Below are 26,948 nucleotides of genomic sequence, written 5' to 3'. Positions count from 1 at the left end.
TGTCTACCTTAAAAATGTGAAGCTCCTAAATATGTGGGTGGGTGATATTCATTTTGGCACTCTGATTATCCAAATTCTGCTAATAAATGATGTAATCAATTGAACACCGTCAAGCTATTAGCTGCCAATGAGACACCCACGCTTCAGTGTTTATATAAAAATGAAGTCTTTCTATTGCTCTGCAGGTTTGCACTTGTTGCTGTAGAAGAGAATATTGCTGTGGGTTGACCTTTGCAGCATACTGTGGTAGCAGCTTCTACATGCAGAAAGCAAGAGTTAGGCTACTGTACTTAACAGAGAAAATGTGCAAGGTGAAATGACATTGGGTTTGTCAGCGGCTTGTCAGGCCCCTCACTTGCCTGTCTGAGTGTAGCTGACAGATATTCTTATTTAACTTCTTTACCTACAGCAGTGAATACAGCCTTAATTTAAGGTCCTCGCGGTCATATTTAAAAAGCTCACTGCATTCCTGGTAGGTTTTTGTAAGTTTCTGTACTTTGCAAATCGTGTTTAGCTTTTCCTTACATCAGGTTATATTGTGAATGGGTTTTCAGATATACTCTAGCACTTTGGCTCCTGCGTTTTGTTTGTATGCTGACACTGGGCCTACCAGTACTGTTTCAATTTGACCTGCTCGAAAGCAAAAGAAACAAATGTATTATAATAAATATAGGAGTTTATTTTGGCAAGCGATTCAGCAATTTTAAAACTAGACTAAAACTGTCCAAACCTGTAAAGATTCCCTCATTTAAGTTGCAGTGGTAGTAGATCAGTTTCACTAATCTGCATTAGGCCAAGGATCAGAAAACAACATACAGGTTGATGCGGATCAATATCCACCGCTTCACATTAGTTTGAATTTCCCATTATATGAGTTAATCCTAGGTAATCTCATAAAAATACCTCCTTTTTTGTTTTTGGGTGATTACTCAGGATTGCTGCATGAAATGTGGCATTACATGGAGCGATTCCAACTACAATATGATGGGTCAGGTGTTGTCAGGTGCTTCATCATCTGTGGGGGAGGAGAATTCCCACTGGACACTGGAGCACCCCATCTGATAAGGCCCTAAAGCTGCCTATACGTCCCCAGATATGGTTAAGCACTGCATGTAATTTCAGCCATATTGCCCATTCATCTTTGTGGATAGTTTTAAGAGACCCTCGGATAATATTTAGTCTGTTCAGACAAAAGATATCATCTACCGATTCAGCTTATTGACAGGTGCACAGTGCAGATGAAGAAATAAAAATTGCAGATACTTTTAACTCCTGTCACATCTGGTCATTAGGGCTTTTGTTCCAAATGAATGGAGCAATAGTATTGCATGAATCAATAGATCTACATGGACACATCATAAAGTTTCTGCATCTGCTGATCAGTCAGTTAAATTGTTTTAAAGTCAGCCAAAGTATAAGAACCCCAAGTGCATATAAATGGAAAATGGTGACCTAATGGTTAGCCTGTTCCATTAGGAAAAGATTGACATTACAGCATAAAATGGTAATGTAGAGAGAAAACATCTTGATTTCTCAAACTTACCGTCCAGAGGATTTTAATTTCCTTCTGAATACCTTTTGGAAATGTAAACTTGGATGGTGCTTATAAGGCTAGCACCTTGGACTTTATTCAGTGGGGGAGCACTGGCACCTAAGCTCCAGACCTGCACACAGAGGTGCTGAGTGTGTTTAAAGTACACCAAGCCATGCTGAGCCCTCTGCATTTAGCTCTTGGGGTGGGGGAACTGGCATCGAGCAGGCAGGTAGTAGGTGGTAGCCAACGAGCAGGCAGCAGAGGGGGGAGTTTTGTGTCAGGAGTGCTAGTCTGATTGTCCCATTGTTCTGCTGATTGGCTGCTGGGGGGAAAGGAAGAGGATGATATCACTCCAACTTGCAGCTCAGCAGTAAAATGTGACTGACCTTTATGAGAGCACAGGTCACTTGGCTGTGGCACCTTGGGAAATGAAGAATATGGCTAGCCCCATGTGAAATTTCAAAATTAAATATAAAAAATCAATTCAGGATTCTGCTGGAAAAGCTCCATTAACTGATGCGTTTTTAAAAAACATGTTTTCCCATGACAGTATTCTTTAAGTTTGACAGTCAAGTAAGACCATCATTTTTCAATTAATGGTGTTTAAACCCCCCCCCAAATATATAAATAGCATATATATGCAATTTTAATCACATTTCAGTAAAAAAAGAAAATCAATATAGTTTTGATTTAATTGTACACTGCATAATATTTGGTAACTGCCACGATATGGCTGGTTTGCTCTTAATTACAGCAGCTTATTCCAGGAAATTCCATAGACTTTCCAATGCAACTGAACAAAAACCCGAGTAATTGAGCAGGGATGTCAGTCTTGAAGAGCCAACCACTGGAACAAGGGCAGCAGCTTTGCATTAATTCACTTTCTTGTATATCTGTATTTAGAAAGTGTACACCTGTGCTGCGGGTAGTGCGCCAGTGGTTACGGTGGTTAGTAATACTGAATGCCATTGTAAAATGCCTACAAATTCTCTTCTGTGCGGTTCTTAAAGCAAAATGAAAAAGATTAATTCAAATAATACAGAAAGGCATAGACAGTATTATTAGTAATTTTTATTAAAGTAACAGGTAAACAGAACCTAACAAAGGCCTTCATAATATCCACATTGCTTTTAGGAGACAAGCTAAGCTCACTCTTTTAATATGAATTTCAGGTATAAAGAACTGAATTAACTAGTCAAATAAAGGACTGGTGTAGCAACTGTAACCATAATTCTTTATAAGTAGAGCTGTCTAGCTTTTCTATGCAGTCTGTTTATATCATTCAAATATGTAAGTGGAATAGAATGATATAGTGGAAAAATCTATTGTGCTCTTGGCCAGGCTGGGGCCAAATGATAACCTTGAAGGGCCACTATGGCATAGCTGGCCACAAAGCCTGCCAAATTCCAATGCAATATTTTGGGAGACTATTGCTGTTATTTTATTTGGTATAAATACAAACTAAATGTATAATGTTTCTGGCCAAACTAAAGGATTATCTTTGGGGCCGAAAAACCGACTGCTATTTTTAGCATGTGCTAAAAATATTATCACTTCTTATTTTTGGAGAATTAACAATCAGTTCACAAAAAGGACACTTGTGTGAATGAAGAAGCGATTTTATTTGTGTGGCGATGACAGCATGCAATATATTTATACGTTATTTTCATAGCATGCGATATTAGTGCACGCTATTACGCACGTTACCAAGGCAATATGAAAATGTGGGTTGTGACACTCCACCATATATCCCTCCAACTTTCTGAAAACTTCCTGTGCCGAAAAAATTAAGGGAGCACAGAAGTTTGACAATGTCTGGAACAGCATGGCTTCTGCGTGTTAGTGGCTGCAGGTAAGGCTCCAATACCTCATACAGGCTGTATATTGGTGCTCTATTTAGCCTGTAGCGCCTCACTATTTCCTCCTTGGTTAATCCCTCTAGAGTTGATCTCTCCCTTAAAACTGGAGGATGCATCACATAATTGATTCTCATCTTCACAATCCAACAAAAATCTGACTGCAAACTCCATGTTGTCTTCACAAACGCTCATGAACCGCAATATTTTTGGAGTAACGCGACTAATCTCCCCGAGTTGCCTTCCCCCTGCCATCCCACCGGCGAACATGTAAGTCGCCGGCGGGATGGCAGACGCGGCGGGGCGATTTCGGGAAATCGCCGAAAAAGCCTCGCAAGTCTTTTTCGGCGATTTGCGCGAAATCGCGCCGCCGCGTCTGCCATCCCGCCGGCGACTTACATGTTCGCCGGTGGGATGGCAGGGGGAAGGCAACTCGGGGAGATTAGTCGCCCGCGAGCAGGGAGTTTTGCCGCGGGCGACTAATCTCCCCGTGTACCAGAGCCCTAAAACCACAAAGTAAATAAAGGTTGTAACAATTTGCCTAGGTCAGCACCCATTGACTTCTGCATGAACTCGACAGCTTTTATATGGTGAAGTTTTGTGAAGGCCATCTCCCCATGAATCCATTTTAAGTACAAAACTACATTTTTAAAAACAAAATACTGGGTTTAATTGGTTTTTGTAGCCTTAATGAAAAATATACCACTCCCCCTTTTTGATATGAGCTGATTCCGTTGGGTTGCATAAACACTATTAACTTTCAGACATCCCAACCCTCCTTAGACTCACAGTGTTATGCAACCCCTCGCTCATCTTGTTCCATTGTGAAGTGATGGACTTCATGTCCCAGAATCCATCACTTCACATTGGAACAAGGTGACGGGTGAGCTGCATTACACTGTGAGCCTAAGGGGGCTTGGGAAATGGTTCTTACAAGAATCATGGTTTCTTTTCTATTTGTGGAATCGGGTATGTCTGTGTAATTAAAAAATATATTTATATTTATTTTGGAAGTTCATATAGTTTTTATGCACCTTCCTACTATTCAGTCCAATTGAAAGAGAACATGTCAAAAAGGCTGAGATATGTTTCCTAAATGATGATCAAAATGATGTAAAAATATAAGTGATCCTATACTTTTAATGACCTTATATGTTGTGTGTGCATAAAAAAATGTAGTGTAATAAAGTGTAAGTCATAAAAACTTTTAAATATAAAGATGGGATATAGCATATTAAAGCTTTGCTTTTCTTCCTTCATTGAAATAAAATGCTGTGTTTACTCAAGACTTTATTGTGTGTCCTCATGTCACAGCTTGTATGGACAAACATTGGCTTCAGTACTTTGAAAGAACATTACTGAAAGAAGCCTTTATTTTTATTATGGCATCTAACTGAAAAAAGTAAACGCTTCCCTTTCCTATTGTTAGTGCTTTCTGCTAGGCGAAGCTGAGGACTATTCACAGTACTTCCTATTTGTTGTAAATGGGAAGTGACCCCTTAAAATTCCTTGCATATTGATTGCTGCTAGTGTTCCTTTACAGGGCTATATATTACAAAGCTGCAATCAGTGGCTGCACACATTATGTATTAGTATAATGTAGACAGTGATATTTTGAGACAAGTTGCAATTGGTCTTCATTATTTTTTGTGGTTTTTAAATTATTATTTATGTATTAGTATAATGTAGACAGTGATATTTTGAGACAAGTTGCAATTGGTCTTCATTATTTTTTGTGGTTTTTAAATTATTATTTATTATTATTGTCTGACAGCTCTCTAATTTGGAATTTCAGCAACTATCATGTTGCTAGGGTCCAATTCACCCTAGCATCCAGGCAGTGGTTTGAATGAGAGATTGGAATATCAATAGGAGAAGCCTGAATAGAAAGATAAATAATAATAAGTCACAGTAACCATAAAATTGTAGCCTCAAACAGCGATAGTGTTTTGGCTGCTGGGGTAAGTGGCCCCATTTGAAGCCTGGAAAGAGGCATAAAAAGAAGGCAAACATACTAAAGATTAACTTAAAGGGGTACTACCTCTTACAACCTCTTTTGAATAGATGGTTAATTTGGTTTTTAGAAAAGCAACAGAAAAAGAAGGCAAATCATTTAAAAACTATAAAAACAATAAAATGTAGACTAATTGAAAAGGTGAATATACAGTAAGGTGAATATACAGTGGGAAACTTGCAAGATGAGTGGTCTACAGACATATTGTGATTTTCATATGGCTGTAGGGAGAATTAATTTGGGTTATTGGCCCGAACTATACAGTCTGACAAGATGAGCAGTAGCAGCCACTCTTAATCCTCATCGGTTAATTCACTTGGTAATAAGGACCCCCTATCCCCTGGCTCTTTCTTGCATGGTCAGCTGTATGGTAGTTACAGCACTGACACACACACATATATGTTTACATTAAGTCCTCTTTCATATGAGCATTTCTACTACTATGAGCGCTTACCACAGCGTCACTTTATTTTTTGCTGATCTGGTCACTTGGGCACTTGGCTTAATAAATGAAACAGATAAATGTAGCCATTCATGTGTATGATTAACTGTATGGTGTCCACTCACTTGGTGCATGGAAACCATGAATTGTTTTCCAGTGTATGGATCTTTTATCAGTCTTCAAACAGTAACAGTATTACTACTTTAGTTTTTTTTCCAACAGTCCAGTTATACTGCAAGAAAATGGAGACCCATAGTGCTCTAGCATTTGCTTCCAGAGTACATGTAAATAAGGCCCTATATGTTTGTACATCTAGTTATATTTCACATAGCCGGGACTTCCTTGCCTTAAATAAGGGGAGAGAAATCTATCACCAATAAATTAGTGGTTTAAGATGGCTAATAAAGAGGAGGTTAAAGGGTGCTTTAACTGCAAGAAAGTTTTTGGCCTGTCTTCCCACCAAATAGCTTAAATACAAATTCTGATTTACTATACATTACTGTAATAACTATGCCCCACAAGCATGTTGTGATTATAAAAGTGATTTCTTCTTTGCCCCTATTATGCCATATGCAATATCACATCTTCACTGATTCCTATAACCTCATGTTAGTTTGGTATCTGTTAGTTTTTTCTATAACACACAGTTGTCAGAGTAATCCATTTACCTTACACCCCCATGTGTTTCCCTGTAACTCTAAAGATGGTGTCTAGCAAGGACTGTTAAATGGATTCAGAGGCTATTGCTCTGTTTTGGCCTACGTCAACTGCCTTTTCTGAAGCTTCCAAAAGCACCCTCTGTCCTTCAAGTCTTTTCCTTGTGTGCTGCTAGTCTCCTTTTGGCTTGTCAGCTGGTCTAGTGGATTAGAAAAGAGACAAATGTGTCATGTTGCTACACTATTAAGTAGTAATGGAGAAATCTATAAAGTTTATATAAAATTGTCAATAATTTTAATAAATCTATATTTGCAAAGGTAAGCAAAAATTAGTGAAATAAGACCTTGAGTAATATAATGTTGGCTGTTGGTTACTTTGTCTGTGTGCAAGGAGACTGAGAATGCCAAAAGATTGTGGGTATCTACATGTTTGGTTGATTTTACCCAGGCGTGATGAGAAATAACCGGATGTGGCTTGTCTAACATGCCAAAAATCTCTTTCTGAACAGAAGTGTGGAAAGAAAAGGAAATACAGAGTTTTATTTGCTGCTTCAATCCTGTGCTGATAAGAAACAAGGACATGAGTCACTAACCTGCATGTTGTCTGTGAGCTCTGTTTGGAATTGTTTGCATGGATTAAGCTAGGAAGTTCAGTGGAATGTGTCTATTGCTTTAGAAAAATGCCTGTTAAACTTTTTCACTAAAGGCGCTCTAGTGACTAGCATTTTCTGTACGTCTGGGCATGCAGAACAGGCTTGGGTGGGCTCAACAAGTTTGTGCGACAGATGTGTATTACTATTTCTAAAGTCAGTTGGTTTATGAATGTGTACAAAGTCATAGTCAAACAAGACATACACTCAGCTCTTTTCAGCTTAATGGTGACCAATTGGAACCACAGCTGTGAATACTTTGAGTGCTGTTTTTCACACTTAATGTCATTGAAATGAAATTCTAAAGTCAGGATGATAAATATTAAAACAATAAATTCTTAGGATTTGTTTCTTTCCATCGACCTATGTGTTGTAGGAGCAATGACATATTCAATCCTCTCCTACTTCAGATGTTTCACCTACAGTGCTTTGTGTCAGATTAAGTAATTTCCAGTGTGCCTGTATATCAGGAGCCATAATAGCAAAACATTGTTTCCATTTTGAGGATTAAATATATATTATTTACAGTATGTACCAAGTAGCAATCTGTGACATTTACAGAATGAATCTGAATTGTTCTTCAAGTATTAACTGTACTCCTTCTGTGACCAAGGATTCAATAGACGTAGAGATGACAGGTGGATCATGCTAAACATAGTATCGGAACCCAAGCCACTGAATTGACTAGAGAAGTTGGGTAGAGTAAGATTTGGGGGACCTAAGAAAGATACTTGAGGAATGCCAACAGAAAGAGGGTGTGACAAGGAGGTGGAACCGGAAGCAGCAAGTGTCATGACTGCAAACACTATGAATTATTTAAGAGAAGCGAGTGAGAAAACAATCATTGGCTACATTGGTTAGGGCAATTTCTATTCCTGCAGGTCATTGTTATGACTTTGAGGAAATGGAGCAAAACCCATAAAAGTCATAATGCAGGAACTTCTGCTTTAGGTGTTAGTTTAAGTATGTATACATTAGTTACAAAAAAAACTGTGATAAAATTTATCAAAGAACATTCCTTTTGCTGCCCTTATTGGTTTCTTGAATAGCACTGATCTATAATACAGTTTAATATTGTTGAGGATCCACGGTGAAGCTGTAGGATGAAGTTTGCACTGAGAGAGGAATGAAAATAGTGTATTTGATCAGAATACCACACTTAACAGGATCAATGATGTACAAAAAGATTTTCCATTTATGATCACTAGATTTCGACGCCCATTCAGATATTTTTTTGTGATTCCAAATAAATACCACTATACAGTTCTGCACAAATTTATTAAGCAGGATGGCCCAGCATAATGGTACTAGGTGCAAGTTGTAAGGAGCATGTACAGGCATACATACCTTTGTAGCAGTGTTAAAGCACACATGTGAGGTCATTTACTTACTCCAGGGGCGCAAGTGCATGAGCGCTAAAGAGTGCAAGAGTACACCCATTATTGCTCACTTACAGAGCATTTGCTTCTTTTTTTTTTTGCTGCATCTTGCAATGCAAATGAGCCGTCTGATTTTGTAGTGTGGATATTTGCTTGCATTTGTAAATGAGCCCTGTTTTGTATGGGAAGCCCTAACTCCACTCTTCCTCTATGGCATAGGCTATGCACAGGGTGCTTTATTTGCATCAGGACTTTTATGCTCTATATCACTGTAGTTGAAAATATGCTTTTAGGACAGTTTTATACCCCAGACTCAGCACAGTGATGCTAACATTTTATTGGCATCACATCATAGTAAGCCTAGAGTATCTGTCTGAGATGTAGAGATGCCAGCTTTGTAACACAGTAGCCTAGGGCATCAGTTGTGCATGTAGCATGCTGCCAAAAATATGAACATAATCTATTTGGTTTGGGGGCATGGCCTGTTGGGAGGGCCCTTCTCACATCACTGAATGCTCACTGTGCATGTGCTTATCTTACTCAGAGGGGAAATTGTACAAACCCGAGGAATGTCATATAGTACACTGGGGAATGGGGTCCTAAACTGGGTAACTCCCAGAGAACCTGGAGGAGTTGAAATGTTATGCTCTTTTTCTACACTGTAGAAATGGTAGATTTCTATGAAAATAATTTGTTGGCAAAGCCCCGCAAGTCCCTCACAACTTCCATAATTGTGGCACTGTTCAAGTAGAGAGAACAAATCACAAGAATGTATTGCATTATATACAACACAATTTTGCACATATTTTGTTTACCTTGTGTGTGGATTCTCCTAGCTCCTTTATGTAACCATCGTAAGAAAGTGAATATATAAATAATGTTTATGGCATGCATGCCCAGAGTGACATTATTAACAAATATATTGATTAAACAATGTATTTTACCATATTGCTTTGTTTAAGATTATTTATTGTAGTGTACAGCAGCATGGCAGAATATCTTAATGAAAGGATATATTCCATTTACTTACAGAATCCATCTCTCAGCAGCTGTGCATTGTAACTAATGTAAAAAAAGAAGCCATTGAGGTTGGTTTTTTACTTCATGAGAATCTGAAGCTTCATTATAAAGTAAGTCACATTTTTTACGTGAGGGAAAGCAGCCAAAAGGTTTTACTGTCCTGCCTGTTCATCAAACCAAAGCTACACAAACTATTGGTGTAGCTTTCTCTTTCATCCTTACACATGTATTACCTGTGGGCCAGTCCAAAGGAACTGCATTAGAGGACTATGCTAATGTTTAGTGTCTTCTTAGCAAAAAACTATTGCTCTGTAAAGCTACAAGTGTATTTCTATTGTTACTGTCCATTGCTTATTTTTCTATTCAGGCTTTTTTCTGTTCAGGCTTTATTCCAGTCTCTTAGGGCCAGAACTAGAGGTAGGCAGAAGTGGTACGTGCCAATGATGTGTAAAGGGAAGGCGGAGGGGGGCGTTGGGCTGTACCCCTTCTGCCTTTCTCTAGTTTTGGCCCATTTGAATCTTTGGGTTGCAGTGCACATAGTGTGACAGGGGTGCGAGTGCAGTTGGTAACTTACAAACTGAAAAACTGCATTAAAGGAAACATCAAAAAATGAAAATGTATCAACGTAAATAAAATATAATTATTTATGTATTATAAGTGTTATATAAAATATAGTACTATTGCCCTGCACTGGTAAAAGTTGTGTGTTTGCCTCTGAAACCCTACTATAGTTTATATAAATAAGCTGCTGTGTAGCCATGGGGGCAGCCATTCAAGCTGGAAAAAGGAGAAAAGGCACAGGTTAAATAGCAGATAACCGATACGCCTGCAAAAAGACCATTAAGACCAATTGTAAAGTTGGAATTTATGATTATATCGGTTATTGATTGCTTTATATGTTACTCTGTATGTCCAATGTATGAAACCCACTTATTGTACAGTGCTGCGGAATATGTTGGCGCTTTATAAATAAATGATGATAATAATAATAATAATAATATATTTTTTACCCTGCAATAATGATGATATTAAAAATACTGTCAGATGCTTTGCTTTGGTTTTCTAATTGCTGATTGGTTGCCCTGGACAACATTACTGGTAATACTGTACACCGCTTTTTACACAGCATGATAAATATACCATATTATGTTATAGAATGGCCTATTCCTAGCAACTTTTCAGTTGGTGTTAATTTTTTGTATTTTTTTAGTTTTTTTTTTTTCTTCATTATTTACCTTTTTATCTTTTCAGCTTTTAAATGGAGGTCACTAACCAGCAGCCAACAAACTAATGCCCAATTTTATTGTTATTGTTACTTTTTATTACTTACCGTATATACTCGAGTATAAGCCGACCCGAATATAAGCCGAGGTACCTAACTTTACCTAAGAAAACTGGAAAAACCTATTGACTCGAGTATAAGCCTAGGGTGTTTTTTTTTTAACTGTCAGGCAAGTTTGGGAAGGCTAAGTAAGCTGCCATACTAAGTATCAAGTACTTGCCATCCTGCTGTGTGTGCTCCCATCGCAATGCAGCATGTCTCCCAGCACAACTGACAGCAAAGCTACTTCTACTTGTGATCTTTACTGAGTTGCTAAACCTCAGCTTCCATAATGCTTTTACTTTTGATAATATGCTGGAGAACTAAATCCAGCGATATTTGGTACTGCAACACTTATGGAAAGTATAGGTCCCCTTTAAATACATTTTACAGCTCAAAGTGGCTTACAGTAAGATCTACAGCTTTTCTACATTAAAGTGGTTTTTAGGTCACAAGGTTCTTGGAACAAAAGAGAACATGCAACAGTTTGACTACAAAACCTATGTTGCTTTTGCCTGGAAATGGTGCACATCATAGAAAATCAATATAAACCTAGTTGCTCAATACAGTGCGTATGGTTAGATGCATTCCTTTTTAAGGAGAACCCCAATGTTACTTCTGAAGTAACTGAAAGGTCACTCATCTAGACAGACAGCTAATGGGAAACATAAGAAACTCATAATTAACAGTGTGGGGGGCATTAATGACAAGCTCACAACACACATACATTAGAGGGAAAGCAGGAGAGATAATACCATTAAGGAGAGATAATACCAACAAGAAAGCTGTGCACAAAGCAAGCAGTGCTGTCGCTCCTCACAGCAACGCGCATACACTCACGCACGTCAGCGGGACCGGCCCGTCCACGGGTGGGGGTGGTGGTGCTACCGTAAGTACAATAATTTAGTAAACAGCAACCCACATAACATAAGTAATAACCCACCTCACAGAAGCGCTCGTATGCCGTGTATGCTCGAGACAGCGCTACCCTAGCAACGCGCCCGCACACCGGCGGGACCCGCCCACACGCAAGTACACACCTCACAGAAGTGCTTCCCCAACAACGCGCACACACACTGACGGGACCCGGGACCCGCCCGCTCACCCATAACCCAACAATAATTGAGTAATCGGCGACTCACATAAGAGCTTCCCCAGCACCATGCACGCAGGCGGGACCCGCCCGTCCGTCCCTCCGTCCAGGGGGGGGTTCTAACCGTATATACCCGAGTATAAGCCGAGGGCCACTTTTTCAGCACATTTTTGGTGCTGAAAAACTCGGCTTATACTCGAGTATATACGGTATCTTTCTATTTATGCCTTACTCTATTCATATTCTATCTCTCTTTGAAGTCACTGCCTGGTTGCTAGGTAAAATTGGACCCTAACAGCCAGATAGCTGCCGAAATTACAAATTGGTAAGCTGCTGAACAAGAAGCTAAATAATTAAAAAAGCAAACAATAAAATAAACAATAATTTGCAGTCTGTCTCAGAATAGTACCCTCTTTATCATACTAAAAATGAATTTAAAGGTGAACAACCCCTTTATAAAATTGGTTATATATTTATATTCCCTTAATAGGAAAAGTTCAGTTTCCTTTTCTAAAGGAGGATGTTATATTATCAGAAAATGTCACAACTTGAGTTTTTACTTTTCTTCTAAATATGCCCTATCTAGGTATTTAAAATAAAAAAGAAAAACATAATGCAAAATATTTCTTTCTAGGTATCAATACATGGTTTGCAGGGTCATTAAATCAGAAATATACTGGTGGGTTTTGCTTTACTTGATAATGAAGCATGGCAGAATCCTGGCTGATTAGCCCATTGTACATTATTTACTTAAAAATATAAGTCTTTGGTCCCTGTATGAATTGGACAAAACTCTGGAAATCCCCTGATATTCTGTGCTTCTGGGCAGTTATTCACCTCTAATTTGTCAAGGGCATCTCGTGTCATTATCCTGTTTGTGTCTATGCCTACAATACAGTGTAAGTAAGATGAATGCACTAATCCCCAACTAATACCTTTATTTGGGAATCCTAACTAGGCTTTGCAGGATCATTTAGTTTGAAACATACTGATTTAATTCACAATTAAGTCTACAGAATCACTTATATTAGTTCATTGTAGTTTACTTCTATAACACCTGTAGAACATTTCTCTACCTTATTTGGAAACATTGTTGTACCTTGTTTGCCAGTATGACTTCTTTTCAGAGTGCATTCCATAATTTTACAACTGTAAAACCACTTAATGAAATATTTTTGTTTTGTTCTAATGTGCAACTATTATTTATTCCAATAAAAATTGAAATTCATTTTGCACAAAAATACAGAGCTTAGGTTGCATTAATGCTTTTGAGACAGCTGTTAAACAAGATAATGGCATTGGCAGAAAAGAATCATCATTAAACTCATGGATTTAGCACAAACGGCAAGTACTTTCATGGGTGTTATTGGCCAGATAGTACCTTATTTGTCTTACTACTGTCCAACTAGCACCTCACCTTAGTGCTAACTAAAATCTGAAGAACACTGTATATCTTATTCTATATGTACTTTTATAACTTGCATTCAGTACTAAATAAAGTACTATTATTATTAAGAATTTTCCAGAAGACATTAGCTTTTGAGTAGCAGGGGGCACTAGGGATACAGTTCAGGATTTTAGCAGCATAAGTACTGATAATATCTTGAACCTATTTTAAAAAAAGCATAAAAACAAAGTGTATAATTTAGCACTTTTATAATAGCAATTATACATTGTTCTAATGTACCCTATATGTTCCTTTTAGATCTCAATATTTTTGAGGTACTGGGTTGTTAAAATCTCAGTAGATGAGAATATTCAGACACAGATGCTTGAGACATATGCATTAGATTTACATGCATTTGATTTACACCACCCAAGACTATATATTTAAACCCATAGAACTCTACTGTCTGACATATCCGTAGCTCAAGATAACTACTGTCTGCTATTTTGTTTTTATAGTTAGTCACTGTATTTAAAGGAGAACTAAAGCTTAACTAAAGAAGTAGGGTAGAAATGTTGTACATTTTATTTTGAGCTTCTGTACCAGCCCAAGGCAATTACAGCCCTTTAGCAGGGAAGATTTGTTCCCCCAAAGATGCCCCCAAAAGCTTCCCATCTTCTTTTCTGCTGATACACTGCACATGCTCTGTGCTGCTGTCACTTACTTGAGCTTTGGGACCGACTCACGAAATACTGTGTATATAAAATATATGATTTGTAAATCATATACATTATTAGTACATGGTAGCTGAAATCTAGTCCAATTAGCAAAGGAATTTTATCTTCCGCTCTGTTGCATCAGTTTATATGACAATCCAGCCTCATTTTCTGCTTGATAATTTGCGACGACCCCTAAGCCTAGCTTTTCAACAGCTGCTCAGAGCATACTAATAGATTCCAACATGGAAAGCTCATGTGACTAATGTGATGGCCTGGATCATTACTGAGGAGATGCTGAACCTTTAGGCTGGTGTAGTACTTTCAGTATTTTTAGGGTTTAGTTCTCCTTTAAAAAGAAAATAGTGGAGTAGTATTACAAAAAAGATAAAGTAAGTGATGATAGATCTCGTAGATGCACCAGGGAAGTATTTTTTAAATATTTTTTTCATAAGCACTGTATATGTTCATTAAATGTTAAATATCAGCACAGCATGTTCAAGTATGCCACTCTGAACAATTGATTTGTCTATATTTGTATTCATTTGTGTTGGACTACCCTTCTCAATGGGTTGACTGTTGCTAAGTTAGGTTGAACCCAAGCAACACGAAAACTGCTAAAAGTCCAAACCAGAGAGCTGCTGAGCAAAAAAGTCTATTCAAACAAAAAATAAAGACCTGCTGAAAATTGGTAATGATGCGAACCATGTGAATCAGAGTAGAAAATACATGCAAATCTAATTTCCAAAAGGATTATATTTTTAAACATAACATAGGGAAAGGTTAGAGCCCACAGAAAGGAAACAAATATCTAGTTCCAATACACATTCCTCCTTGATCCTCTCTTTAAAAAAATTGAACAAAACAAAATCCCAGCTGTTCAAGCAGGAATAATGACACATGGGTTGATCTAGCACCGTTATTCACTGTATACTATTTGTTGGCTTTTCAGTTTTACTCAGCCTTAATTATGCACATCAGGTACCCTGTAGAATTCACTTGTACAGGCTTTATCTAGAGCAAATGTCTTGTTTTGGATAAAGTCATCTTTGAAGATTATTTGGGATCTGGGACCAATCTGTGATTTTTGCAAATAGATTACTAATGAAATATTACTACAAATAACACTTTATTTCATATTTTATATATTTTAAGAGTTGATTTCAAATGTTTCGAATATGTCATCAGATCAATTCATGTGTGTACACTCTAAGATCATAAATTAAGTGAGGGAAATGTCCAACAACAGTAAGTTGCCACCAATCCTACTGGGTTTATTTAATACTTTTGTTCAAACGTTTTTTTGCAGATTAAGGTATGGCAATCCAAATTACAGAAGGATCTCTTAACCAAACCAACAGAGACCTACAGGGCATATAATTGTGCTATTTGTAAAATAAATGTTTATATGTTGGACGATTTAGCACAAGGTTCATAGTACAGCCCTAAATAATGCAAAATATCTAATACCTGTCTTGAGGACGTATTAAGTAAAGGGCACCATATGTACCTTGTCCCCCTTGTATGAAGCCACCAGTGTGAACATCTTCAACAGAAGGAATGCTAGTTGTACTTGCCATTAAGCCATTCTAGTTGCACCTGGCAGAGCTGGGTGCAAAAACAATTGTGGGGTGGCAAAGTGCATAGTTAATGTGATTAATGAAAATTGGATTTGTTGGTAATGGTAACAATTTTTGTTCAGTTATTCAGAACTGATGGTTCCATACCAACCATGACAATCTATAGTAAATCTGCCTGTATCCTTGGTGTGAGTGTTCCCCTTTAGTAAGAAAATTGTGGTTTAATATCCCCTTGAATCTGAAGTTTTAAATGGCTGCTGAAGTAATATAAAGCTGCAGCCCTACCAGTTTTGTTTGAAGTGCCCATACAGGGACAGATCATTTTTGCCATATAAGAAGATGTTTGCTTGATTGAAGTGGTATGCCAGATTTGGTTGATTGCAGTCAGGTGATAAGAGGTGCCCCTTGGAGACCCAGTGTAAGAGAATCACATGGACTGCCCGGTGAGGCCCTTGCCTAATAGGTTTTTCACAGTTAATATCTGATAGAGCTTTGGTTTTCAAGAGTTAGAGAAAAACATCTCCTGTCCCGACTGTGAATAACCCAGAAAGAAGAATGTGTCTCAACATATTTTCTATTTGTCCCAATGTGTAAAAGTGATATATTATGTATAGCATGCTCATAATCTGATCTGTTTGCAATTTTCTATGTCAAAGCTAAATGTACATTTTTTTCCATCAGGTGAAGGCAGTTTCATCATCTATGTGCAAAACAATTCATCACTTACAAAATATTTTTCATGGACAATGCTGTAATTTTATTTGCATAAATGTAAGTTATCAGAACCATATCATTTTTAGTGCTGCGACAATGTCATAATTATGGCTACAATTTTGCTGATCACTTCCATTATTGCATATCATACATGATGTGTTATAATTTTATGTCAGCAGAGGCATGACCTGCCAAATGTGGCTGTTAATAAAATGCTCATAACTATTGCAGGATGAAGGCTTTTGCAGAGAGATATTATAATGCTAGGTATTCCATTGTGCTAAATACAGTTCAGTCAGGGGAGAGAGGTCTGTTAGCAGAGAGGTACCTCTCAAATTACATGGTTTACATTTTGCATGTTTTTATTTATGCCATGTGAATAAAGGTATGGGACCTGTTATCCAAAATTCTCGGGACCTGGGGTTTTCCAGATAAGTGATCTTTCTGTAATTTGGACCTCCACTTTAAATCTAATAAAAACATTTAAGTATTAAATAAACCCCATAGGACTGTTTTTTCACCAATAAGGAGTAATTCTATGGTAGCTAGGTTCAGGTACAAGGTACTGGTTTATTATTAGTATTGATAAAAATGAAGTCTGTAGGAGATGGCCTTCCCTTTATGCGGAGCTTTCTGGATAACAGATCCCATACTTAAAGAACTCGAGTCAGCAGCTTCTTAGATTTTTATTTTATGTCCTTTGCAAGGCAACTTATGTTTGATGCTAAATTGCTTAAAAATTTTGCAAAGTAAACAGTCCCAATTACAACTTTAGGTCTACTTTCCCTTTAAATAGAATAGAAATAAACTGTATCTCACGCATGCATGTGCGCACACTCCAGCTCTCTTTTTCTCTAAGATAACTATTATTTTTTAAGGTAAAAGATTTGGATTTTGAAGAAACTCAGAATTTGGTGGATTTACTTCAAACAACTAATGCCAGTATTTCCTATCCATTGGTTATTGTATCGGTAAGTCACTTTTTAAAATACTTTCATTTGATCCAGGAGCCAGAACCTGTTATGTAAGTAACTGACACATACTGTTTTCAATAACCATTGCATTGGCAAATAACTCTTAAAAGCATTATACATGAAAACTCGTTATTGGTCTGAGTTGAGTTGAGTAGACCACTTAACTCACATAGTAACCATGACTGTTATTTTTTATTGTGGCTGACTGCAAAAAATCACTCTCTTGTATGTTTGCTTGGATGAAAAATACATTTAAAGAATGTACAGTATAAAAAAGCAATATACATTGTTTATTTAAGCATACATTTTTCATTTCAACAAGTATATTGGAAAGTTGTTTTTAATTAAATTTTTTTTAATTACGCATATAAAAAAAACTGACATGTAAAACGGCTGGTCCTAAGTAGTTGCAAGAGGCACCGTTGGCAGAGGTTCCGGACAGTGCGCCTGTATGGGTCGGTTTCTGTGACCTGCACTGCTAGCTTTGTAGCTCTGCCTAATTTCTTCCTTAGTAGTTGTCAAGCACTGATGGACAAATATCCTCAAGTCATGCTAAATCTTAATTAGGGCTAGGCTCTGACATGTAGGTACTCCATTAACCTTTTATTGCATGGATCTGGTCACTGTCCTGTTACTAAGGTATTTTTGATAAATATGAGTCTGCTTTTGGTTCCAAGGCTTTCAGAGTTCAAAAATATGACAATTCCCCTATAGATGTAAAAAAAAAAAAAAAAAAGCAGCATTATGTGCAAATAATGAGCTAACTATGCTTTATTACTTATAATGGAAAGTAAATTGAAAGGTCCATCTTACTTTAATGTATTGCCTTGGAGCAGTTTCCTAATAAAAGATGCAGAGCTGTATTATTGTCTCCTGATATTGCCTCCAGGAAAGACTGTCTATTGCAAAATGCAATGATTTGTCAGTCATATTTAACTCTGCATAGGTTCTGTACGTGTAATCAAATGCCTGCAAGAACCTGTCATAATGCAGTATTGTAAATCAGAGTCATATTAATTCAGTGCTTACATATCTAGAATGTTCATTTTCTAAAAAACCCCGTAAGGGATATTTTTCCCAAATACTTGGGAGCGTCCCTGGCTTACAGGTAAAGACTATTACATCAACTTGATGGATAGGTGTTATGAAAGTGAAAAACAGTGACTGGTCTAATATTTCAATCTAGAATAGAAAGACCTTAATGCACGGCAATGTTCACGACAAGAGTGAATGACAGCTGTAAGTGTCTGCTTTAAAATGTGGTATTGCCCTAACCAACAGTCCCTTCCAGATGAAAATTTGCTAACCATTTAAGCTGTATCCAAAACAAGAACCAGGAGAGAAAATCGCTTACATTCTTGGAATAAATTGGTATAAACTAAATTTGCTAAAAGTTATTAAGTTAAAATATATATTTGTTTCTATTAAAGATACAAATCATGCAGTAAAACAGTAGAATGCACAGCAATGTTTACGTTGCTTGTTTGGGATACAGGTCAAACAGTCAACATTTATTAATCTGGAAGGGATTGTTGATTGAGCAATACCACATTAAGAGCAGACACTTACAGCTGTCATTCACTCTTGTCAGATAACTGCCAAGAACATATTCATTTCTTGAATTGTACTGTAGCTCCCAGTTCTTGCCACTCAAAAGCATTCATATTTTCTAATTGTCTGCTAAATGCAAAGTATTACAGAACAGAAGCAAGTGTAAAAAATATTGCAGATGCCACCTGCTGTAAATACCAAGAACATTTGTACTTTTGGAATGTGTTTTCATACAAAATTAATAATGCTTCTTTGCTAACCATTATTCTGAAAAGCATTACTAAACATTCACTTTAACGCATCTTATAGTTTTCTACTCAGTATTCGTAGTATTACCAAAGTATGCAGAATGTAGAAACCTAAACATGAAAATAGCAAATCTTATATGTTGTATTTTAGCCTTTGTGAACAAAACACATTTGTAGGGGCAGACTTATCAAAGTGTGAGATAAGAACTCACCACAGAAAAATGAAACTGAATTCAATTTAATTTATAGAAGTGTATTTAATAAATTGTGAACTCTTTCACCCATTGATAAATACACTTCTAAAAATCGCATAGAAATGAATAGAGAGTGGTTGAGTTTTTCTGTGGTGAGCTTTAATCTCACAGTTTGATAAATCTAAAGTGTCATGAAAGCCCCCTAATAGTAAAATGCACCCAGAAATCACAGGGGTAATATAATGTAACCCTGGCTGCAAATTCTGGGGCACTAAGCAACACAAGAGCACATCCCTTGTTTCTTATTAAGAGCACAAAAATAATTGTGGATATCTGTAAGCATTCCAAGCATTACAACATGATGTAAAAGTGGGACCTAAAGGAGGGCCTTGGATCATTGGTTGGAACCTCAGGGGGACTTAAACATTAAAGTTTGACAACCACTGTTCTAAACTTTGGTGTGCAGGCCACTGGAGAGTTGGATTTGTCAGACACACTAGGTCGGGAAGCACAATTCTATACTGTAACTCAAGCAAATAGGTTTGGCCCCCAGAGTGACGCCAGTAACAGGTAATAGCACAATTATCTGTATTATCTTGAAATATCCTTTTGCAACACCCTGCAGTACAAGGTTTAAAAACTGTAATCCCCTGCTTAACTATCCAAGTAATTGCATTGCTTAAATGCCACAAAAATATTGAAATACTGTTTTCATATTCCCAAGTCTGTTTCAAAAGTATTGTGATTGATTAAGAGTTGGAAGAGTCAGCAATGGAGATATAAATCTTGCGGACAGCTTCAATATCCCTTAGTAGAGGTAGATGCTTCAGGAAAGATGGAGTCACCTGAAAAACATATATCAATTCACTGTTGCAAAGTATGTAATGGATATCAAGGAATGTTATTAATCTGAGTGAAATGTTATCCCTTTTGGTAAATATTTTACATTAGGTTCACAAGTGCAGACCTGAAGACAGAACTTGGTATCAGATCTTATTAATAGGTTTAGACCACATTTTTACAATGACAATGTAGACAAATTGTTTTAATGATATTAAAATGTATCATGTGTATATATATATATACCACCAAACCCTTAAAAAAAGATCTCAGTTCCAGCAGAAATCAAACCAATCATAATTCCAGGTAATCTGTAAAATAAAGTGCATAATGCATAATATTCGATAAAGTGCAACATAAGATAAAGTGCAATACATCATAGTGTATGAAAATGTATAAAACTTGAATTCCAAATGGATGGTGCAATGTAAGTTAAAACGTAGAGTAGAAATGTAAAGAGAGTAAAATGGCACTAGAGTAAAATGGCACTTGCAATAATAGAACCGGAGCTTGAAGTGTACTAGGTGGAACCCAAACATTACCTGGTATTAAAATAAGAGGCAAAGGAACAATACTCATTAAGACGCCGGTGGGAAACAGTATTCAGAGTTCTAATCCAAAACATCTCCTGAAGCAGCATGCGATCCCAATCACCCCCCCTGTTGGGCTCTGGGATCAAATCTATTCCCGTGAACTTAAAAGCTGGTAACCTGTGCCCCATCATTAAAAAATGCTTAGGTAGGGGTAAATCAGATTTGCCTGTTTCAAAGGCTTTCTTAAAGTGATACTGACACGAAAAAATTAATTTTCAAATTATGAATCTACATAAAAAGTCACCTATAGGTCATGTAGATCTTTTTTCACTGTTAGGGTTGGTTTTGTATGTAATTGTTGCTTGAAGTCCCTAAACCAGACTGTTTTGCCCACCTGACTGTCCCTTCTCAGCCTGTCAGTTATAGCTTCTAATGCTAACGGCCTACTGCTGCACGAATATAGCTGCCCCCTCATAGAGGAACATGGGGGATCAGATAGGGAATGTAAAAGCATCAGGAAATACTTTTTTGGCAAAATTATAAAGCTCATGCAAAGACAATGTTACAATAGATGTATAAAAGGTTACATTTCTGGTGTCAGTATCTCTTTAATGGTAGACCTGTGATTTCCCATTCGCTCACGTAAAGTGTTTTGTGTTTTGCCCACATACGTTACACCACAGGGACAAGTAATTATATAAATCACGTGGGTTGATGTACAGGAAATACGGTGCCTTATGTTAATTTCTTTGCCAGAGCGGGGATGTCTAAATGATTTACCTGGTGCCATGTATCTACATGTTGTGCACCCTGCACACTTATAACAACCCTTTTTCAATTTATTTAACAGACTAAAACTAGAGTCATAACATTTAATGGGGTCTGTTTTCATTAAAAGATCTTTTAAATTAGGCCCCCGTTTGTATCCCCACACAGGCTTTTGAGCTGCAACTTTAGACAGCTTCTTATCACTTTGTATTACGGGCCAGTGTTTCTCAACAATAGATTTAACAGCAGCTGAACCAGTTGTGTATTTAGATGTAATAATAAACCTGTTTTGTTTGTCAGTAACCTCTTTACAACTGAGACTGGATTTGTATTTACTGTGCTTACGGGCTCTATTTAAAGAACCCGTTAATGTTGACTGCTGATAACCCCTCTACCTGAAACGATCGGAAGTCTCCTGTAGTTAAACTTCACAAATCTCTTTATCAGAATTGTTGCGTATTGTGCGTAAAAATTGTGAAAAGGGTAGCGCTTTTTTAGAGCTAGGAGGGTGAAAACTAGTAGAGTATAACAGTGTATTTCTATCTGTGGATTTTCTAAACAGTTTAAATCCCAGAGAATTACTTTTTTTTGAAAATTTCCACATCCAAATATATATACAGGTATAGGACCCGTTATCCAGAATGCTCGGGACCAAGGGTATTCCGGGTCTTTCCGTAATTTGGATCTTCATACCTTAAGTCTACTAAAAAATCAATAAAACATTAATTAAACCCAGTAGGATTCTTTTGCATCCAATAAGGATTAATTATATCTTAGCTGGGATCAGTTACAAGGTTCTGTTTTATTTATACAGCGAAAAAGGGAATCAGTTTTAAAATTTTGAATTATTTGATTAAAAGGGAGTCTATGGGAGACCAGCTTTTTGTAATTCGGAGCTTTCTGGATACCGGGTCTCCGCATAACGGATCCCATACCTGTGTGTGTGTATATAAATATATTATACCACTAGGTCGGCACTCCCATTACTCACTTTATTCCATATTCAATTCCAGGGTGCTGCACATGGTTGTGACTCATATTCATTCCAATTGACAATGCGCACTCCTATATTCTTTTTAGTTCATGTGGGTTATCCTGAGTTTTACAAATTGTTCAGTTCTCTCTTTCAAACCCAGAGAAAACTGAACAATTTGTAAAACTCAGGATAACCCACATGAACTAAAAAGAATATAGGAGTGCGCATTGTCAATTGGAATGTATATATATATATATATATATATATATATATATATATATATATATATAATATAAGCAAAAGAAGCCGGCACTCACGTATATGGCAAAATATCTAGCCTGGGTGCAGTCCCGAAGAAAAAGATGAATACAAAATCCAGAGGTTAGGAACCGCTCACACAGGACTGACGTTTCGGCTGCAACACAAGCCCTTTGTTGAAGGCTTCGACAAAGGCTGGTGTTGCAGCCAAAACGTCAGTTGTCATGCCTCTTTAATAAAGCATCAAAAATGAACCTTAAGGGGCTGATTTACTAACCCACGAATCCGACCCGAATTGGAAAAGTTCCGACTTGAAAACGAACATTTTGCGACTTTTTCGTATGTTTTGCGATTTTTTCGGATTCTGTCCGAATTTTTCGTTACCAATACGATTTTTGCGTAAAAACGCGAGTTTTTCGTATCCATTACGAAAGTTGCGTAAAAAGTTGCGCATTTTTCGTAGCGTTAAAACTTACGCGAAAAATGCGCAACTTTTCGCGTAAGTTTTAACGCTACGCAAAATGCGCAACTTTTTACGCAACTTTCGTAATGGATAGGAAAACTCGCGTTTTTACGCAAAAATCGTATTGGATCCGAAAAATTCGTAAAGAATCCGAAAAAATCGCAAAACATACGAAAAAATCGCAAAGTACCGATCATTACGAAAAAAACGCAATCGGACTCCATTCGACCCTTTCGTGGGTAAGTAAATCAGCCCCTAAGTGTGAGCGGCTACTAACCTCTGGAGGTTTTTTTTATGATATTGGCAGTTTTACACTGCTAATATCATGTTTTTTTCATAGACGCACGGAGTTGCTGTGCTTACTGGCCAGATGGTCAAATTATGGATGTAGGTAGAATTTCCTGCTGGTATTTTGCAAGGTTCTCTCTCTCTGTGTCAGTTAATTTAGATTTTAAAGCTTATGCTTGTAAATTGAGAAAGAACTTTGCTTAAAAGATATTTAGTATCCTATTAAAAAAATGTGTAGTGATAAATGTTCCAAAGATTCTGCTGATAAAGCAAAACAATATAAAACATGAGATAAATATGTTTTTAATATATTTTTTTTTGTTGTTAAAAGGTTCATTTAACTACTGAAGATTCCAGCAGTGGAAATAAACTATCTGGTGTCCGCAAACTTGCAAAAGAAGCACACAAATCAAATATTTTAGTGTATGGCCTGCTAATTAATATTGATCAGGTATGTGCAAGAAAATATAATGCTTCTATTGTCTTCTGCTGTAAAACAGTTATTATGTTCCACATAAATAGGGAATAATGGCATTTGGGCACTATCCACAAAACAGGTTTTATAGGCATAATTATTTGCAATATGTCTTTTCTGACACCTATGATCATACATAATAAGTCTTCTTGAGGTTTGCACACTTCAAAATTGGAGTACTGAGGGTGCACTTCCAGACAATCTGTTGGTGAATAAGCTTCTCATACAGAGGGAGAGGGATGTTTGGACAAACTATATTGGCAGAGAGTACTGGTACCCTGGGAATAGTGAATGAGCATCTGATAGCTCATTGGCAATCTCTGTGTAGATAATATCCAAAGTAAGAGATTAATTAACATCTTTTGGGCACATCCCCCAGGTGTGAGTAGATAAGGATTTAGGAAGTGACCCAGAAAACATATAAACAGAGATGCCTTTCCTATTTGGCATCACAGTAATGGAGCGTTTAATAAAGGAAGTCCTAAATGGTTTAAAACCATAAAGGGCTCAATTGTGAACCTAAGTGCAGGATGCAAAGTGCAAAAAAAGTCTTTGCATGCGGTGTTCGGGTGTGCACAGATTGCCGCAAGCCTCTGTGCTTCATTTTGGGGTGCAGTGTATTTTGGTACGTTTCCGACCCTCAAATCCCTATATGGTCCCTCGAATGCCTATATGGTAAATACGAGCTTACGCTGACTATGTTAGTCAGTGCTATATTAGTGAAAGGTGGACGGATGAAGGCATGTAGGCATTCATCACTCTTGCGACCTGTATTGCTCTTGCACTTGTGCCCAGGGGTTTGCTAAATGACCCCTAACGTTACATTATTTTTGTCATTCTGGCCCCATTGTCCTAAAAATGTTTTTTAAGGCTGGTTATATAAATTAGTTATACATTAGTGTATCAAACTCAATGAAAACGTGCTTTCAATTAACATGAATAGGATTAAAGTGCAAATTAATTGAAATAAATAAAAAGACGTGTGCAGCTTCAGCTAATGTGTTAACCTAACTTTTATCTTAGTTTTTAATATAAATATATTGAAAGCGAATTCCAGTAAATTTGTGGATAGAGTCTAACACAAAAAATTCAGTGTTAAGTGTTTATTGATGTTAGCACCTTAATGACCCACCTCGTCTTGCCTTTTCAAATATAATGCAAGATTTATTCTGGAGATGCTGAGATCAGATATTTTCCAGTAGAATCTAAGCAGTTACTATGCAGAATGTAAACTCGAGGCAGAAATTTCCCAAAAAAGTAATTTTGATTCTATAAACGAAATAAGAATCGTAGAATAAACATTGGGGGACACATATCAAAGAGTTCACATAGCCATTTTATTTTTTCTCAGCTAGACAAGCACACATTCTCATCTAATGTGATAGCTTGTACTGGTGGGTCTCATATTTCCCTGTGTTTGCACGCATATTGATGTGCTGGAAGCAACCCCATTAGCACACACATAAACAGCAATGACACAATGGGTCATATTTTATTATTTTTACACTTCATAACCATACTTTATAGCTATACTACACACTTTTTTACCATCCTGCTTGATAATTGTGTGAAATCAATATTACTGTTTATGACAAGTCATTTTACCATAACAAATAACTAGGGAAGAATGTACAATATTGTTAAATAGTTTGTCATTTGAATCTGATTTTCCTAGCAAACAGAAATGTGCAATGCTATTGGTGCAGTCCTCAGTACATCAAAACCGTGCCATAGTGCAGAAAAGGACATCTTTGACCCTATGTAACTGCTTATTATATCTTTGGGATTTTTTATCTTGCAATGGAATTATACTCCTTACGTGCAGCTATCTCAAATCTGATACAAATCTTCCAATAAGCCAGTCTGAGAAATGGGTATAGTAAGGAAAGGAGTATTTTTATTCTCATTTTTTGTCATTATGCTTTGACTTTTACAATTTTTACATCGCATTCTCTTATAATCAGCAGTCTATAAATGGTAAAATACATTGTTTTTTTCATTTTTGCTGATTTCATTTTTAAACTAAATATATGTATGTAAAAATCTGCTTATACTGTTATACTACATAATATTTATATTACTTGTAAAAACAGTGTTATGCATTTTTACAATGAAATACTGTATGTATTAGTACAGACCAGGGAATAGGCCTAAAATAAAAGAGGTCCCTGTAAAATACATATTTTTTTTTGTTAAATTTTGTTTTTTAGACAATAAAATTATGCACTGATCAAGTTCTTTTGCAATGTAATTGTGCATGTTTAATAAATTAGATTCCACTTCAAGTATATGATGGTAGCCCAAAAATGACATACACAGTAGTATTAGTATATGATTTTATATTGAGCTCATCATGGAGAATAATTATAGAACAGTTAACGCTGCCTGTAATCACCATTCCCTGCTGGTAGCATTTTTTTACTCCTTGGAATTAAAACAATGTATCTGTATTTTTGGGTGCAAAGGCTATTCACAATAAAAATATGAATGTCATATGAGGCCTTCCAAATATTTCTTAATAACTGTTTTCCTTTTTTTGTTTGAAAGAACTACCTCATCTATTTGCCTTTGGGCTCCCACTTGGGCTTTCATTCATCCTTTCTCAGATAAAGATAAATATCTGTTCTTCTAATTTTATTTTGCCTGAGGATTTTCAAGAGCTGGTGTCCTTTTACCTGCAAATCTGGGATTTATAATGTTATCTTGCTACAAATAATACTCATAGAATATTTAAACCTTCTGACAGACTTTCACTGGTAAACCTAATAAGGAGATACTGATCCACAGTAACTACCACACACACATAGTGGTAATGCTATTTAATGTATAAACAACAAGCACATTTAGTCAACTGTTTCACACTAGTACCCCCTGCGCTAAACACACACAGATGCACTGACCTAAATAGACTGTAGGCACAAATACACAGTAATGCAACCAATCACTGACATTGCTGTACATACCAGAACACTGTTATTGTAATACTCACCCATTCAGTGGCTATATATAAGGAAACAT

General features: G+C 36.8%; 1 protein-coding gene across 8 annotated transcripts in view; it reads left to right on the top strand.

Moving 5' to 3' along the window:
* crppa (CDP-L-ribitol pyrophosphorylase A) overlaps positions 1–26,948 on the top strand; it is a 110,376-nt gene that overhangs the window by 49,252 nt on the left and 34,176 nt on the right. For 4 of the 8 annotated variants that reach the window (XM_031903376.1, XM_031903378.1, XM_031903377.1 and 1 more), the window contains 4 exons: positions 9,564–9,661; positions 16,327–16,419; positions 17,241–17,333; positions 23,787–23,906. In XM_031903376.1, the coding sequence (XP_031759236.1) occupies positions 9,564–9,661; positions 16,327–16,419; positions 17,241–17,333; positions 23,787–23,906 (404 nt within the window). 8 annotated transcript variants of the gene reach the window in all.

Source organism: Xenopus tropicalis, chromosome 6, assembly GCF_000004195.4.
Source record: "Xenopus tropicalis strain Nigerian chromosome 6, UCB_Xtro_10.0, whole genome shotgun sequence".
NCBI lineage: Eukaryota > Metazoa > Chordata > Amphibia > Anura > Pipidae > Xenopus > Xenopus tropicalis.
The sequence above is the reverse complement of the archived record's forward strand: the minus strand, read 5'-3'. Positions and strand labels throughout refer to the sequence as shown.